Source organism: Manis pentadactyla, chromosome 14, assembly GCF_030020395.1.
Source record: "Manis pentadactyla isolate mManPen7 chromosome 14, mManPen7.hap1, whole genome shotgun sequence".
In the NCBI taxonomy this organism is placed as follows: Eukaryota; Metazoa; Chordata; class Mammalia; order Pholidota; family Manidae; genus Manis; species Manis pentadactyla.
Window position 1 is genome coordinate 65,522,310 of NC_080032.1, and position 15,038 is coordinate 65,537,347.

General features: G+C 43.6%; 1 protein-coding gene across 1 annotated transcript; it reads left to right on the plus strand.

Annotated features, from left to right (window-relative positions):
• Nucleotides 1-2,665: 2,665 nt before the first annotated feature.
• SLC2A3 (solute carrier family 2 member 3) lies at nt 2,666-14,829 on the plus strand. The gene is made up of 10 exons (XM_036909927.2): nt 2,666-2,926; nt 4,511-4,603; nt 5,119-5,279; nt 7,055-7,295; nt 7,903-8,065; nt 8,372-8,559; nt 10,284-10,388; nt 10,746-10,847; nt 11,296-11,499; nt 12,365-14,829. The coding sequence occupies exons 1-10, from the start codon at nt 2,912-2,914 to the stop codon at nt 12,581-12,583; spliced, it is 1,491 nt and encodes a 496-aa protein (XP_036765822.1). The 5' UTR covers nt 2,666-2,911; the 3' UTR covers nt 12,584-14,829.
• Nucleotides 14,830-15,038: the final 209 nt, after the last annotated feature.

A 15,038-nucleotide genomic window follows, 5' to 3' on the forward strand; every position in this document is an offset into this window, starting at 1 on the left:
CGGAACCTGCTCTTAGTAAGTGAAGAGGGTGATACAGACACACTTTTTACTCTCACTGGTGCCATTTGCTCATGCTAAACATTAAAGCATAATTATTCTAAGACTAAGGAGAAGGAGATAGGAAAGACAGTGATTTCAGAGCCAAAAATGTATTGTGAGACAAATAATAGTCAAAGATAAGAATGAATGGAGAAAAGACTAGAAGGAAAACAGGGCAGTATGATTTTGGGGAGGAAGAATATTCCTCTACCTGCCAAGGTTCTTCCAGCTGGTCTAAGAATCAAATTAACATGAGACAGAGTAACAAGAGAAAAAAATAAAGTGCAATTACATGTGCACAGAGACCCAATAATGAAATTGAGACCCAAAGAAATGACCAAGACAGGCATCTTTTATACATTTTAACAAAGAAACAATAAATCTTTGCAGAATTGACAGGACAAAGAAAACTTAAGTTTGGGAGCTGAAACAGCATTGTCTGGGGTAGTAAATTAGTAAAAAAAAAGGGAACAAGATTTGCTTATATAGGCTCGTTGGCTCTAAATTCACTGGTCTTTGGTGATAAGGCTGTCTTTCAGCCCTTTAGATATAGGGAAGGTACATGGGGATTTATTTCTTGGCTTCAGTGAGGGACAGAGGAGGGTCGGAGAATCTCTGCTGCACCGGCTATTTCTCCACTCACTTTAATTCAAAATAATCAATAGTCCATTGTGGCATATTTGGGGGCAGCCTGCCCTTGGTCTTCTTACTCTTCAGCTGAAAGGTACAGCTGTGAGCCTCCTGCAGAGGCTGAAAACTTACGCGTGGCTAATGCAACTGAGGAATTGAATTCTTAATTTCAATTAATTTAAGTGGAAACCATTTAAAATTTTAAATCCCATTAAACACAGCTTCTTGTTTTGATAGGACACTATTACTTCAACTGTAGAAAACTTAGAATCTAAAATGGAGATGTGTTATAAATGTAAAACATACACTGGATTTTGAAGACTTAGTAGGAAAAAGGTAAACTATCTTATCAATAATGTTTATATTGATTACATGTTGAAATATTATTTTTTATATATCAGGTCAATAGAGTAATTATTAAAATTAATTTCTCCTGTTTCTTTTTCTTGGACTGCTACCATACAGGATATTCTTTGTCCTTTGGCGGCTTAATTCAGTTGCTGTGGAAACTAAAGGGGCCTGAAGCCTCTGTTTCCTGGAAAACAAGGCGGAGGGGGGAGGGGAAGTACGACTTCAGTAAAGGTTTTCTTGGATGTCGTGTTTCACTCCTCCTCAATTCTCTCAGTTAACAGTCGGATTTAGGAAATATAATCATTTAAGGAAAGGAGACAATCATCTGGTTTGTTTCAGATCCACTAGTGTCAATTGAATTCTAGGCCTTCAACCAAAGAAAGATGCCCACCCACAAGTGTAGCATCTAGAAAAAAATGCATCCATTTCTGTGCTTCTGTCACCCCACACCCTCTCCCCATAACCCCCAGGGGGTTGCTAGGCTACAGATTAATCAGGCATTAGGAATTTGACCACTGATGTTTCCCTCCGGCAGAGCCTTGATGTTATCTCTTACTTACCCAACTCTTTAAGCACAACAAAATAGTTGTGCTATGTTTTCTCACACACTGGAGCCACTTCAGTCTATTACCCTTCGTCATCTTCTGTTCACATTATTCCTATCTGTTTTTACTACTCATCTTGCTCAATTTTCTTGTATGACTTGGTAAGCAAATATTTATGTTTTATTTCAAGAAATGCACGCTCCATAATTCATAGGATATTGATCATTGTCTCCAGTTGTGTGAGAATCAGTTGGCTTTGTCCCATTTTTTTTTAGTGGAAGAAGGGAAATGCTATAAATTCTTGAAGGGCCAGGACTTTTTTGTCGTATATACTGATGAGTCCCCCACTTCTTGGAGAGTACCTGGTGGTAGATAGTATGTAGTCAGGAAATGCCTGTTTAACTGAATTTGAGAATTGTTCCATCTCTAGATGGAACCTAAGGCTAGAGGCAAAACATTGCAGAATGGTTTCAGAAAGGTTGGTTCCATAAATGTCATATTAAGGACTTTGGACTGTATCCCACTGGCAGTTGCTTCTCTCCTTCCTGCAGCCCTGAAGGTCTGGTTCCTAGATATCCAGGTTTTCTCCTCCCAGGAGCTATTATGCTAGTCAGAAGATAAGTAGAGCCCCAAACTGACCCAGTTCTTTCTTCACTTGCTTTTCTTCTCTCAGACTGTCCTTCCCTCACCTCCAAGACTGTAGACCAGACTGCATCAAAATGCAGCTGATCACATCACAGGACTATGAATTCTCTCTGCTTATACTCCCTTCAAACAACCTTAACTCTCAGATAGCAGCACCCACTCGACTTTGCCTTATATAAAGAGCATTGGTTCTCATCTGTCTGTAGAATGATTCAATTCCAAGCAGATGCCAGAACAAAAATAAAAGTGTATTTGCCCTCCCTCAAGGCTTTCCTGGTAGCATTTTGTCTGTGAAACTGAGAGGCTGTAGCAGCTATTATTAAAGGGAAGGAGGACGGCCTTTAAAAAAACTGTAGTAGGGAGGGTGAAGGATGTGGTTTTTAGAGGAGGGAGGGAAACGTCGCTTAGGTTCGGGACTGAATTTGATGTCACAAAATTCCGAAAGGTCACGAGATCACTGGGGGCGGTATGGGGTGGGGCTGGGGGCTTGTCTCCCAGGCTCCACCCTTTGCAGAGATTATAAATAAGTGCCTCGGGGCTCTCTAACGGTGAGGTTGGGACGTACAGCCGTACTGAGAACCTGAAGAGAAACTTGGTATCCCCAAGGACATTTTGGAGGTTTTGTTGGCTGGAAGAGGTGTCTCTGAAATCCCACTTAATTTAACCTTTATCAAAGAATCGGAAAGAATTAAACTGGGGCCATGGGAACGCCGAAGGTAAGAATGATAAAGCTACTGGTTATTTTTGCTGGTTTGGGGGACACTGAGAAAGGCGAACCTTGATTGGTTGCTGTGCTCTCTTTTATCCTAAGTCACTTGGCCATCTTAAGGCCTTTCCGTTTCGCCTCCAGCCTGCAATGGCACAGATCCACCAGCTCTCTTTGAGTGTGTCAGGTCCTGGAAAGGATTTTTCCCAGTTCCACTCATCTGCTGTCGTGGGGAGGGTCACCTGGCGAAGTTGAGTTGTTGCCCAGGGTTGTTTTTTGGGTTTGTTTCTTCACACAGTTACACGCTACTGAGGACGTGCGGGTGAGACCGCTGAGTATTCAGGGGTCGGGGCTGCTGGGCTGTGTTGATGAAGAGTGTGGGTCACAGAGCCTCATGAGGATTTCGCTGGAAGCATTAGGCCTTGAAAGGGCCTGGGATTTGTTGGGGACATGGGTCAGTGTCCAGCACCCGCTCCTTAACCTCTTTCTCCTGAGAAAGAATCCCAGCCGTCCTTCGTGTGCAGCTGGTACTCTGAGTGCTCGAGATGCAGGTGTACCCTGTTGTGTGTTAAGGATGCAGTAGGGAGGACGGCGTTCTCAGTAAGGCAATTTGTTTGAAAATAAAGATAAGAGAAGGGATAAAAATGGGAAGAGGAAAAGGCCCACAAGGATGATAAATGATGAGGAGGAAAAGAAGAGGTTTTCCTGAAGGGAAATGCATTAAATGGGAATTGCTCTGCCGAGGCCTGGCCTAGGAGACCAGGTCAATTTGGGGAACTGAAACTCCTAGCCCGCCACTCTCTGACCTGAGAGGCGAGGAGTTTAGGATACGGAAGGCTTGGCAGCCATAGAGGATGGCTTCAGGAATAAAGATTTAGCTGTCTTGAGGTGGAAATCCAAGATAACTCCCACTGGAAATATTCCCAGCCAGGTGAGAGATGACGGGGTTGGTTCCCCCTTAGTGTTGGGTTGGGAGTGAGCTTAGCTCTCCCCCTGCCGGGCGGGGCTGGCAGTGCAGTATCAACTGTGGGGGAGGAATTTCAACCGGGTCGGGGTACAGCGGCCGGGAGGGCACAGTGGGCAGATACTGACGCTGACAGCATCCAGGGAGGTCAGGGCCGCCCGGGGCGAAGAAGCACGCCAGCACCACTCGGCTTCAGTGGAGTCGGGGTGCAAGTGAGACTACACTCGGTCTAGCGGTTTCCAAAGTAATCTGTGGGTAGGAATCCTAAAGGGAGTTCCCTCCCGCTCCCAGGTCTTCTATTCTGAGCGCATCCTGTGCTAGCTTTTACCCGGGGCAGTATTTTGAATGCTTCCAAACCCAGTAACACAGTTCCTCTTAACTTACTCCTTCCTTCCTGAATTTCCTTGACACTTTCCCAAGTTTACTCTACGTGCCAGTGCCTGTATGTGTATCTCCAGGTAAGTTCTTAGGTAGAACCTGTTCTTTTGTATTCCCGGATCATTACCTAAATCCCATTAACTGTTTTTTTCATACCACTCATAGGCATGTCTCCCTAATGTATCTCCGTAATTAGTAAGAGACAATCATCAGTCAAGAGTTTTAAAGACTGTTTCTCCCCCCTCCCCGCAGGTCACGGCTCCTCTGATCTTTGCCATCACCATCGCTACAATAGGGTCTTTCCAGTTTGGCTACAACACAGGAGTCATCAATGCTCCTGAGATGGTGAGTGCCAGGCAGCCAGAGTTCACATTTGGAATAGGGAATCATTCCTTTAAGTGGGGTGTCAAATATTAGGAATTGCAGACTAACTTGGTGTCTTGCTTGAATGAAACTTAAGAGGGAGAATAATCTTGGTGGGGAAGCCTAGCTGCATCGCTGATCAAGGGAAAAAAGCCCAGTGGCTCACGTATCCCAGACGTTTCTGTTCCTTCTCCACCCCGTGGAGGTGTTAGACTGCCTTATTGTCCCTTAGGGCTTAGTTACCAATGAAGGGGGGCTCCTAGGAGAGCTCTGGGTAGTCAGTGAACATAGGTGCTACTACTACTGGGATTTTCAGGACAAAAAATTGTTCTTTTCAGAGCTAGTAACGTTATCTCATGTTGTCTGTTCCACCCCCAGCTGTTCATTCCCTTGGTTCTCTACCTACAAAGTAATCGTAGTGCTGTTTTCTTAGGAAGGAAAGAACCTCTCACTCAACCGTAACAGCCTGTCCTCCCCGCAACCGTTTTAATTTTCAGATCATAAAGGACTTTCTCAATTACACTTTGGAAGATAAGTTCTCAAAGCCTCCCACTGAGGTGTTACTCACGTCCCTCTGGTCCTTGTCTGTGGCCATCTTCTCCGTTGGTGGTATGATTGGCTCCTTTTCCGTTGGACTCTTTGTCAACCGCTTTGGCAGGTACTGACTAGAAACTGGGCACGGAAGAGGGCTGTCCTTGTTACACTGAGGCCTGGTGTGGAGAGTTAGGGCTGGAGGTTATGATGCATTTGAACAAGAGCACCTCAATTCTGATCAACGGAAACAGTCCAGCAGGCACCAAATATGACTGCCCATGCTACTCTTCAAGAAGATGGGCCGTGTGCATGACTGGCCTGAAGTCCAGCCTTAGCTAACTCAGTCATTCTCTAGTAAAATCTGCTATGGAGTTTCCCAGAAACATACATATAATAATTTACAAAGTCACAAGATGCTTGCTTTTCTTAAATATTTTGGGATTTCTTTTAAGTGTTTTCATTATTTTACACAGCGGTATTGAGAGAAGCTATTTTATAATCCTTGCTCTGTGGCAAATGTGGGTAATGGCCAACTAACTGAACTGAAATGTTCTTTCCCCCAAAAAGAAAATTACATCTTCTAACTGCTGGCTTAATAAGATGTCTTATAGGGTAGGTAGAACACTATGAGTGATGAGAGGTGAAGGAACCATTAGTTTATATTTAGATGTTTTGGAAACATGGATTCAAGATTTTTGAGAATTAAAGCAACCTATTTTACTTGATAATGTTTGGTTTTTGTTTTGTTTTCATTTTTGAGGCTACGTTTTATCTGCTAAAGTCATTAAAATTTTAACATGTGCCTCCCATGACTAACATGGGGCTTTCCTCCTATTGTTATTTTATTAGCAAAATAACCTAATAGAGAAGGGGGAACCAGGAAAGGAAATGCAGAGAGAGGTCAAAGTAAGGATGAGGGATGATATTTTTCGCTTTGCAGCAAGTTTCCTACCTTGCCTGCACATTTAGGATCCCCTGGGAGAGTTTAAAAGTCCCAGTGCCAGGCCACACCCCAAGCCAGTTAATTAAATTGGCATCTCTGGGGATACGACTCATGTATCTGTATTTCTCAAAGTTCCCCAGGTAATTCCAGTGGGCCACTCAAGTCAAGAATCACTGCTGGAGTGGTCTGTTTCAGTGGCTTTGCTTCCTATGTTTAGCCATAAATGCAGGAATTCATTATTTGATACTGGCTATCAATACTAATTGTTAATGGTATCACCACAATATAGTGTAGAGAAGGAGAGCTGAAGCTGACTACTTTTTGCACAAAGTTTTCTGTGATGTAGAAAAACTTTTGTCTGAAATAATCTATCATCATTAGTATGTTGTCGACATCTAAGCACAACTACATTGTAACAAGTGCAGTAGGAAGTATTCAAAAGATAGGCCCTGGTCAAAAAAATTCCTCTCAAGTGGTTCATGGACCAGCTATCTCAGAATTGCCTCAGGCAGTGGTTCCCAAACTTGAGTTTGCATCAAATCACCTGTGTTATTAGAACACAGATTGCTGGGATCCACCCCAGAGTCAGATCTGATGATTTAGTAAATCTGGGGTTGGGTGGACACTTTCAGTTTCTAGCAAATGTCTAGCTGTTGCTGTTGGTTCATGGACCACTTTGAGAACCATTGACCTGAAAGGACTTGCTAAAATCCTAAGCTAAAGCTGGGACTTGGAGAGGAAAATCGTAAACTAAGTTCTTTAGGTGACTTTTATGCATACAGAGATGGAAAAACCATTGATTCTGGTTATTTCCACTAACAATGTTCTGATAATAGGAAGTGGAAAAGTTACATGAAAAGAGAAGGTGTTACGAGCGTGGAGACAGGTAGAATGATGAGGAAAGCAGGGAAAAAACCTGTTTTGCTAACTTCACTTGTCTTTGTTTAACCTTTCAGGCGCAATTCAATGCTTATTGTCAACCTATTGGCCATCACTGGTGGGTGTCTTCTGGGCTTCTGCAAATTAGCGGCGTCGGTTGAAATGCTGATCATAGGCCGATTGATTATCGGCCTTTTCTGCGGACTGTGCACAGGTTTTGTGCCCATGTACATTGGAGAGATATCACCCACTGCCCTACGGGGGGCCTTTGGTACTCTCAATCAGCTGGGAATTGTCATTGGGATTCTGGTGGCCCAGGTACTCTAGAATTTATACTTAATGTGTGTTAGTTGTCATAGCCCCTTAATGAGTTAACGTAGATACTCAAGGTTATCTGCCCTAACGTCTGGATGGTCAGGCTCTCCCATGTTTTCTTTCTACCTAAAATGCCTTTCCTCCTCTCTGCACTGTAATTCTATTTATCCTTCAAGGTTTAGCAGGAATGTTATTGCCTCAGACTTTCCCAGAATAATTAATCCATTTTGCCTGCTGGCTCATTCTCCTGGGAGTCAGCACTTACCATAATATATTATAGTTACTTGTGTGTGTGTGTGCACACATGTACCTCTACAGCAGGGGTCATGCACAAGAAGGGCCAGACTCATGTTTTATTTGCCTTTACATATTGCTTAGTATACCTAAAAGATGGTCAATTAAAAAAAAAGACTGGCACATACTCAACTATATATATGAGTTTCAGGTTTTATTGTTACTGTACTTTGTATGGCTAAAGAAACAGGCAGGTTAGAGAAAGGAGAAGAAACATAATTTACGTTTCCCTGTGGTAAAGAACAGATGGTTTTCAGAACTTCTCAAATCTCCTTGAGGCCTATGAAGTATGGGATTGCCTTTGTCTTGTTTCTAGATCTTTGGTCTGAAAGTTATCTTGGGGACTGAAGAGCTTTGGCCTGTGTTGCTGGGTTTCACCATCATTCCAGCAGTCCTACAAAGTGCAGCCCTTCCATTCTGCCCTGAAAGTCCTCGTTTCCTGCTCATTAACAGAAAGGAAGAGGACAACGCGAAGAAGAGTGAGTATCTATCATACCTTCACACTAGGAGTTTTATCAGGTGGTATGGTTTGTTTTAGGATAAGGGCATTGGATCTGAGTTTTCTCCTCCCCTTTCCCTGCCCCTCCAAAGCCCAGCAGAGAGTTTTCTGATTACTCTTCAGTGAGAAACTTCCACCCCCAAAGAATGAGATGAGAAGGCACGGATGCCGATTGATCAGCCATATCTGGGCCCAACTCGTGTGGCATCTTCCGGCTGTCTTAAGGGAGAAAGGGATTTGGGACAGTTCCAGAGCTTTACCCTTTCCTCTGTGTTCTTTTTGCTAGTCCTGCAGCGGTTGTGGGGCACCCAGGATGTGGCTCAGGACATCCAGGAGATGAAAGACGAGAGCATGAGGATGGCACAAGAAAAGCAGGTCACGGTGCTGGAGCTCTTCAGGGCGCCCAGCTACCGCCAGCCGATCATCATCTCCCTCATACTGCAGCTGTCCCAGCAGCTGTCCGGAATCAACGCCGTGAGTCCTTGGGGTCGCCTCACCGGGGCGCAGCGCTCTGGGTGTTGCTCACCTGCTTACAGGAGACTGTCCTACAAGGCTTGCCGTGTAGCAGCCCCTCAGAAAATGTTGATTATCCAGCTTTTGATTTGGTTTAGTTTTTCTTTTAAAATTATATCAATAGTACATGTTTTCTGGGGAAAATGAAAAAATGAAAAATTCATCTAGAAAAATTCTAAGACCCTTAGTCTTAGAATATGGTTGATACTTCTCTTCTAGACATACGGGCATCACACATTATCTAATTTTCATTAATTCTCTTTTTTTGACCACTCTTATTTCATCTTCTTTAACTGTGCTCTACCTTACATGAGGTCATCAGTGATAACGAGGCCATACAACAAAGAAGATCCAAGAATTTATACGCCTTGGCTTTTTTCCAGGACTTTACAGTCAAATCAGTATAAAGCCTGGAGGAACAATCTTTTTTCCTGAAAAGTCTTGAGAGTGTATTTTATCATGGAGATTTTTCAAATGAAATGTGAGACTAGGATCCATCAAAATCATCTGAAAGCCTCTTTCAAACCATCTCTCCTCCTAGGTTCTGATGTAGCAGCCGCTAATCCCTCACAAGAAGCAGTGCTATTTCAAATACAAGTGTCCTTCTGGTTGTTAGGGAGGGGAAAAGGTTTTTCAGAGCAGTGGGGTTGGAAAAGCCCGTTGTAGCTATGGGTGTTTCCAGTGATAGGTGGGCACTCTGCAGCGCAGACCCCTCCCACTTGCAGAAATGGTGTATGCAAATCACTTTTCCAACCTACCCTTATATAAGGAAGAAAATAGGCACAACTATTCTTTGGAGTTTTAACTGTTGAAACTTCCCTTACAAGCTTTATGTCATTAAATACTAGAATTTTTTAAAGGTCTTAATTAGCTCACCCCTCTCTTCTATAACAGCAATTTTCAATCAGGATGACAACCTTAATCTTACTATAGTAAATACCCTAACGTTAGTAGTTTCTATCTGTTCCGTTGTTGGTAAATCCCAATGTGGAGGCACATATTCATCAAAAAAAAATCTAATGAATACTGCTGTCAAGACAAATACTTGAGTTAAACAGTGAACTCTTGAACCAAACCTGAGGGGCTGGTTGACGCTGGGTGTTGTGTACGGTCCTTTGTTACCGGAATCTGAGTCCAGTATTTTGACTTCTTTCTAAGTCCGGTAGTTGTAGCAACCCTATGTTTCAGCACAGTGTTTGGCAAATAGTAAAATAATATATAAAATTAAAATAGTAGCTGGTATTAGGATCTAGGGCTAGGAATTCCTGCCCAGGCTCTTACTAATTACATGAGCAGGCTGACGTTACTTCTCTGTCTTCACTATCAAATCAGGACATCAATATGCCTATCACAGTTTTAAGAGTTAGGAGAATTTGCCATTGAAAAAGGCTAATTGAAAAACCTAATAGACTTTTTATAAAAGCTGACACAGTAGATGTAAGGAAGAGACTAAATGAAACAGTAGGAATAAGCATAATTAGATGAAAACATGGAAATGGGCAGCTAGAATTGAGAAGTACAAGGAGAACAGAGATAGGATACAGAGGATAACTCATTTGCAGAAAAGATACTGTGATTGAACAAAAAACTCCAGAAAGGACACGTTACCTCCTGGGAGTTTTGAGTGTGTTTGTTGAGGGTTCTCTCTCTAACTGCTATGCACAACTGCTTTTGTTTCCTCTTAGGTGTTCTATTACTCAACAGGAATCTTTGAAGATGCAGGTGTTGAGGAGCCAATCTATGCCACCATTGGTGCAGGTGTCGTCAATACTGTCTTCACTGTAGTTTCTGTAAGTTGGGTGCTTTGATGATTTTAGGGGGGCTTGGGGAGAGGAATTCTTGATACACATGTTCAAAGATGGGCTGCATGTCCTTCCATCTACCACCATCATTTAAACCTTTTTTTGTTTAATTCCTCTTTGGGGAAACAGACTGAATGATGGGTATAAGCAGTGTTCACCCTCTTTAAGCAAATATGGAATTGATGGGGAAGAGGGGTGTGAGGCCATACAGGATGCTTTAAACTTCAAGCTGAAAAGGGGACCTGTGACAGTTAAAGTATTGTGTTACTGGTGGGGCAGAGTCAGTAGCTCAGAGGGTGCTTTCCTGAGAAGGATGGCAGGCTTCACCTTGTATTCTTCCTCCAGGTGTTCCTGGTGGAACGGGCAGGGAGAAGGACCCTTCACCTGATTGGCCTTGGAGGGATGGCTCTTTGTTCCATCCTCATGACCATTTCTTTGTTGTTAAAGGTGGGTGCTCTTTGAGAGAAGGAAAGGAGGGAAGGTGGGGAAGGAGAGAGGTGACAGGTGACTCTGTGACAGGGGTGGGCAGTTGACATTGGAGACTGAGGAAGTCAGATTTGGGAGAAGCAACATGCCCAGAGGTTTAAGAAAAGTGGGTCATCAGAGACAGGTAATTAAACTGCTGTAATCCTTACACCTGTATGATATGGAGCTTGTAAAATACATTACATAATAATCTTGAGGTTATGATTCCCATTTTACAGATGATGAGATGATCTCAGTGTAAAATGATGCGTGTGATCACACGGCTAGGATTAAAAAGCTCTAGGCTTTGACTCAGTCCAGTGACTCCATTATACCACAGGATGGGGAGCTTTTCATGAGTCAGTACCACCCTGTGGGTCCAGTAGGTCATGCTGACTAAGGTGTTAACTCTCTTCTGTCCCTCACATAGGATAACTATACTTGGATGAGCTTTGTGTGTATCGCCGCCATCTTGGTCTTTGTGGCCTTCTTTGAAATTGGCCCAGGCCCCATTCCCTGGTTTATTGTGGCCGAGCTTTTCAGCCAGGGACCCCGCCCAACAGCCATGGCAGTGGCTGGTTGTTCCAACTGGACCTCCAACTTTTTGGTCGGACTGCTGTTCCCCTCAGCCACAGTAAGTAAACTAAAAGTCACCTCTCCCGTCTTAAATTAACCCAACTACACCAAAACGTTTAAGATATGGTTATTGACACCATGAAGGATTAGATGTCAAATACTTTAAACTAGGTCTTTCCCTCACTTAAGTGACCTACAGAAAAAGAAGAATTGATAGAAAAGATTAAAGCAAGAAGGCAAAACTAGGAACTTTTAAAAGACCACTAGTCTGGGTTGATAATAGGCATAATTTTGCCTAAAAACAGTGAATGATGGCGGTGGTAAGCCTTAAAGGATTCCAGACCAGCACTTGAAATCCATAACATGAATCCACATTAATGCTCTTCATGCTGATAAAGGTTCACTGAGCATAGGATGAGGTAGATCCTATCATAAAGTGCCCTGGAGCTGATTTTTTAAATGAAGGAACGTGAAGTGTACATCTAGAATGCATTTCCTATTTCCCTGGTCTTTAAAAACAATATTTTAAAAATAATAATCTCTGTCAGCAGCCAGCATCAAGACAAGACCCTCCACCAGTAAAAAGATTAAAAGATTACAACTTGCTGAAAACTCAGTGATAGCATTTTTAGCAATAAAGTATTTTTGAATTAAAAAATAATAATAATCAAAGTCCTCAAATACTCACTAGGTATTTGGAAACAGCTAACTTTAATGAATAGGAATATTCAGAATGACACGAAATTGCAGAGAGTGTAAGTTAGCATTGGAACCATGAATGAATCTCTGAGGAAGCCTTCCTGTTTTCATTAAATGTGGACGGGTTATAGCTTGACGACTATTGCAAATATGGCTGTAAAGGTAACAAGTTTGTCCATGATCAGATTTCCATATTGACACGCTTTTCTGCACCCTTTCACCAGTTCTACTTAGGACCCTACGTTTTCATTATCTTCTCCGCCTTCCTTGTCATCTTCTGGATCTTCACCTTCTTCAAAGTCCCTGAGACCCGTGGCAGGACTTTCGAGGAAATTACACGAGCCTTTGAAGGGCAGTCGCATGAGAGGCCCCACGAGAAAGACCCCGTGGTGGAGATGAACAGCATCCCGCCTGTGAAGGAGGAGGGCACCACCGCCGTCTAGGTGCCCCTCATCCCGCCTCCCTCCCCGTAGGCAAAAGCAACCTCTCCCTGCCTGAGGGAGAGGCCTCATCAGGTGGTAACCCAGGACTGTCTCTGAATGCTGCTACTTGTTTCCTATCTCATCCCTCACACTCCACAAGCACTCAGAGGAACCCAAGGCTGGGGCTAGTCACATCCTCGACAGCTTTTTAAACATTTCCTTTCTTGGATATTCTCTTCTGTTCAGGAGAGACCAAGTGAGCCCGCCTTCATTTCAGGAGGAACTGGCCCCTTGGCGGATGACAGCTTTGCCAGCTCTCCCTCCCTTGGGTTCCGGTACCGCCTGGCCAGGGCATATGGGGAGGAAGAGTAAGGGTGCAGCTCCCCTGCCTCGCTTGCCAGGAAGCAGACGTACAGGAGTGTGGGGGGCTGAGAGGAATTCAATAAGCACCTTCCTCACTTCCATACACTTCTGCAGAGCAAATTAACTTGAGTTTTATTTATTTTACCTTCTGGTTTTATTGCATAAATATTTATTTTTTTAAGTGTAAAGTAATTTTACCAAATAACAAAAGCATAAGGAAATCGAGGTTAAAGGGAGGCGCCTCAAGAGAGTTTGTGGGGGGAGAGGCTAAGTTGCAATAAGGGAGGAATTTAGGGGGAAATGACGAGTTATTGGAGGATGTATGGAGTTTGCATGTTGCCTCTCAACAGTTTCTGTTCTTCAGATGCAAATTCTCAAGTGTGATTCCTCAGAAAAGTTATGTGCCTGTATAAAGAAGCTACTGGTTTCCTTTGGAACTTTTTTCTTTGTTTAAGCCTATATGTAGTATTACTTGAAAACTATGGTTATTACAAAGATGGAATTGTAGTTACTGGTGGTTGATGGGTTCTAATTTTGGGTGGAGTCCAGAGTAGGGAAGGTTGTTTCTAGAAATCCTCTCTCCCCTCCCTGGACCAAACACTTCCCTTTGTAGTGGACTCACTTGTTTGGGGTTTTTTTGTTTGTTTGTTTGTTTGTTTTTAAGTATTCCTACCACCCACCTGGAGAGAGAGAGCCCTCTAAAAGAGCAACCTAAAATACTGGTTCTTGGCAGAGGTTCAATATGTCTCCATGTTGTTCTTCAGGAGATTTTAGCTTTTGATTTTATTTTAAGCCATAGCTTTAAAAGAGAATGTTCATAGCTAACTTGGATTTTGTAACCTCAGCTCTGGGAGAGGATTTTTCCTGACCATTAGTACTTAGTTGAAATATGTTGTTGCTTTAGGGTCGTTGCATGCTTGTTTGTGTCTGAAGTTACCCTTGCTAGGTTCCTTCCGTGGTGTTTTGTCAATGCCCTCAGGGGACTTCATCTTTCCCATAGGCCACCCTTGGGATAGGAGGAGGACCTGCCATGTAGCCCACACTTGAGAGAGTATGAATGTCTGTGCACTGACACTTTGCTCTGGGTGGAGGGAGTTTCCTGGTAACTTGTTTCTTCCATGCTCCTACAGCCCCCTTTTGGACAGAAGGCGGTAGAACTGTATAACTAGCACGGCCTCTGCTGGGCGGGCTTTGCATCTGTGGTTTCCTTCCGCACTTCAGGGTGGGGTCCCCCGGGCTCCCGGCCTTGTTGCAGAACTTCTTTAGTCTGGAGGTGAGGGGAGGAGGACTGCTCGCTCTAGACTCGGATGGTGGGAGTAGGAAGGAAGGTGAGGTCGAGGCTGTGGCCTCCTGGGGGCGCCACCCGGCTTCGGGGGGAGAGAACACTTAAGGGGATGCGAAACACACTGAAGACTTCCAGCTCAGGGGCCATTCAGAGAGTTGAATGAGATGGAAGGACTCATGCTTGTCGCGGGTCAGACACCTCCACAGGCATCTCGTTCCCCAGTGTTTCTGTTAAGACGATGGGACCCGATGACACTTTTTCCTCTCTTCCCCTTTTCCTGTCTTGCCTGATCCCCCTTCCCTCCTTGGTGCTTAGACATTTCCAGCCCTTTGCCCAGAGCCTTGCCTATAACAGTATTTTAGTGCTAATCCTCACCTCTGGTCATTTAGCCTTTGGGTGAAAAGGGCAGGGTGGCTTTGTTGGAACGGGGTGCCTTTTCCTGTGACTGTACCTCTACTTCTGGCTCCTCAGGAACTGGGTTGGCAGGCACGCAGTGTGGAAGTTTTCCCATTTCTCAGTGACCAGATTGTGAATATTTCCAAGTGGATTTTCTATTATTATTGTTAACTGTGGTTCTTTGTTTTGAAATAAAAATTCTGAATGTACTTACATCATCAAAGGCTTGGTTTTTGTTTTGTCTTGCTTTTGTCCTTCCTGTAACAACAAAAATCAGCTTTAAGTCCTGGTTGGGCCACTAGATACCTGTTGTTACCTTGAGTAAGCTTCTTTGGAGAGAAGCTGCGAATATGAAAAGCAATACTTGTTTGATATGCAGATGAATGAAAAGCCCTCAGTGCACTGCTTTGCCTACTTAATAAATGTACGATG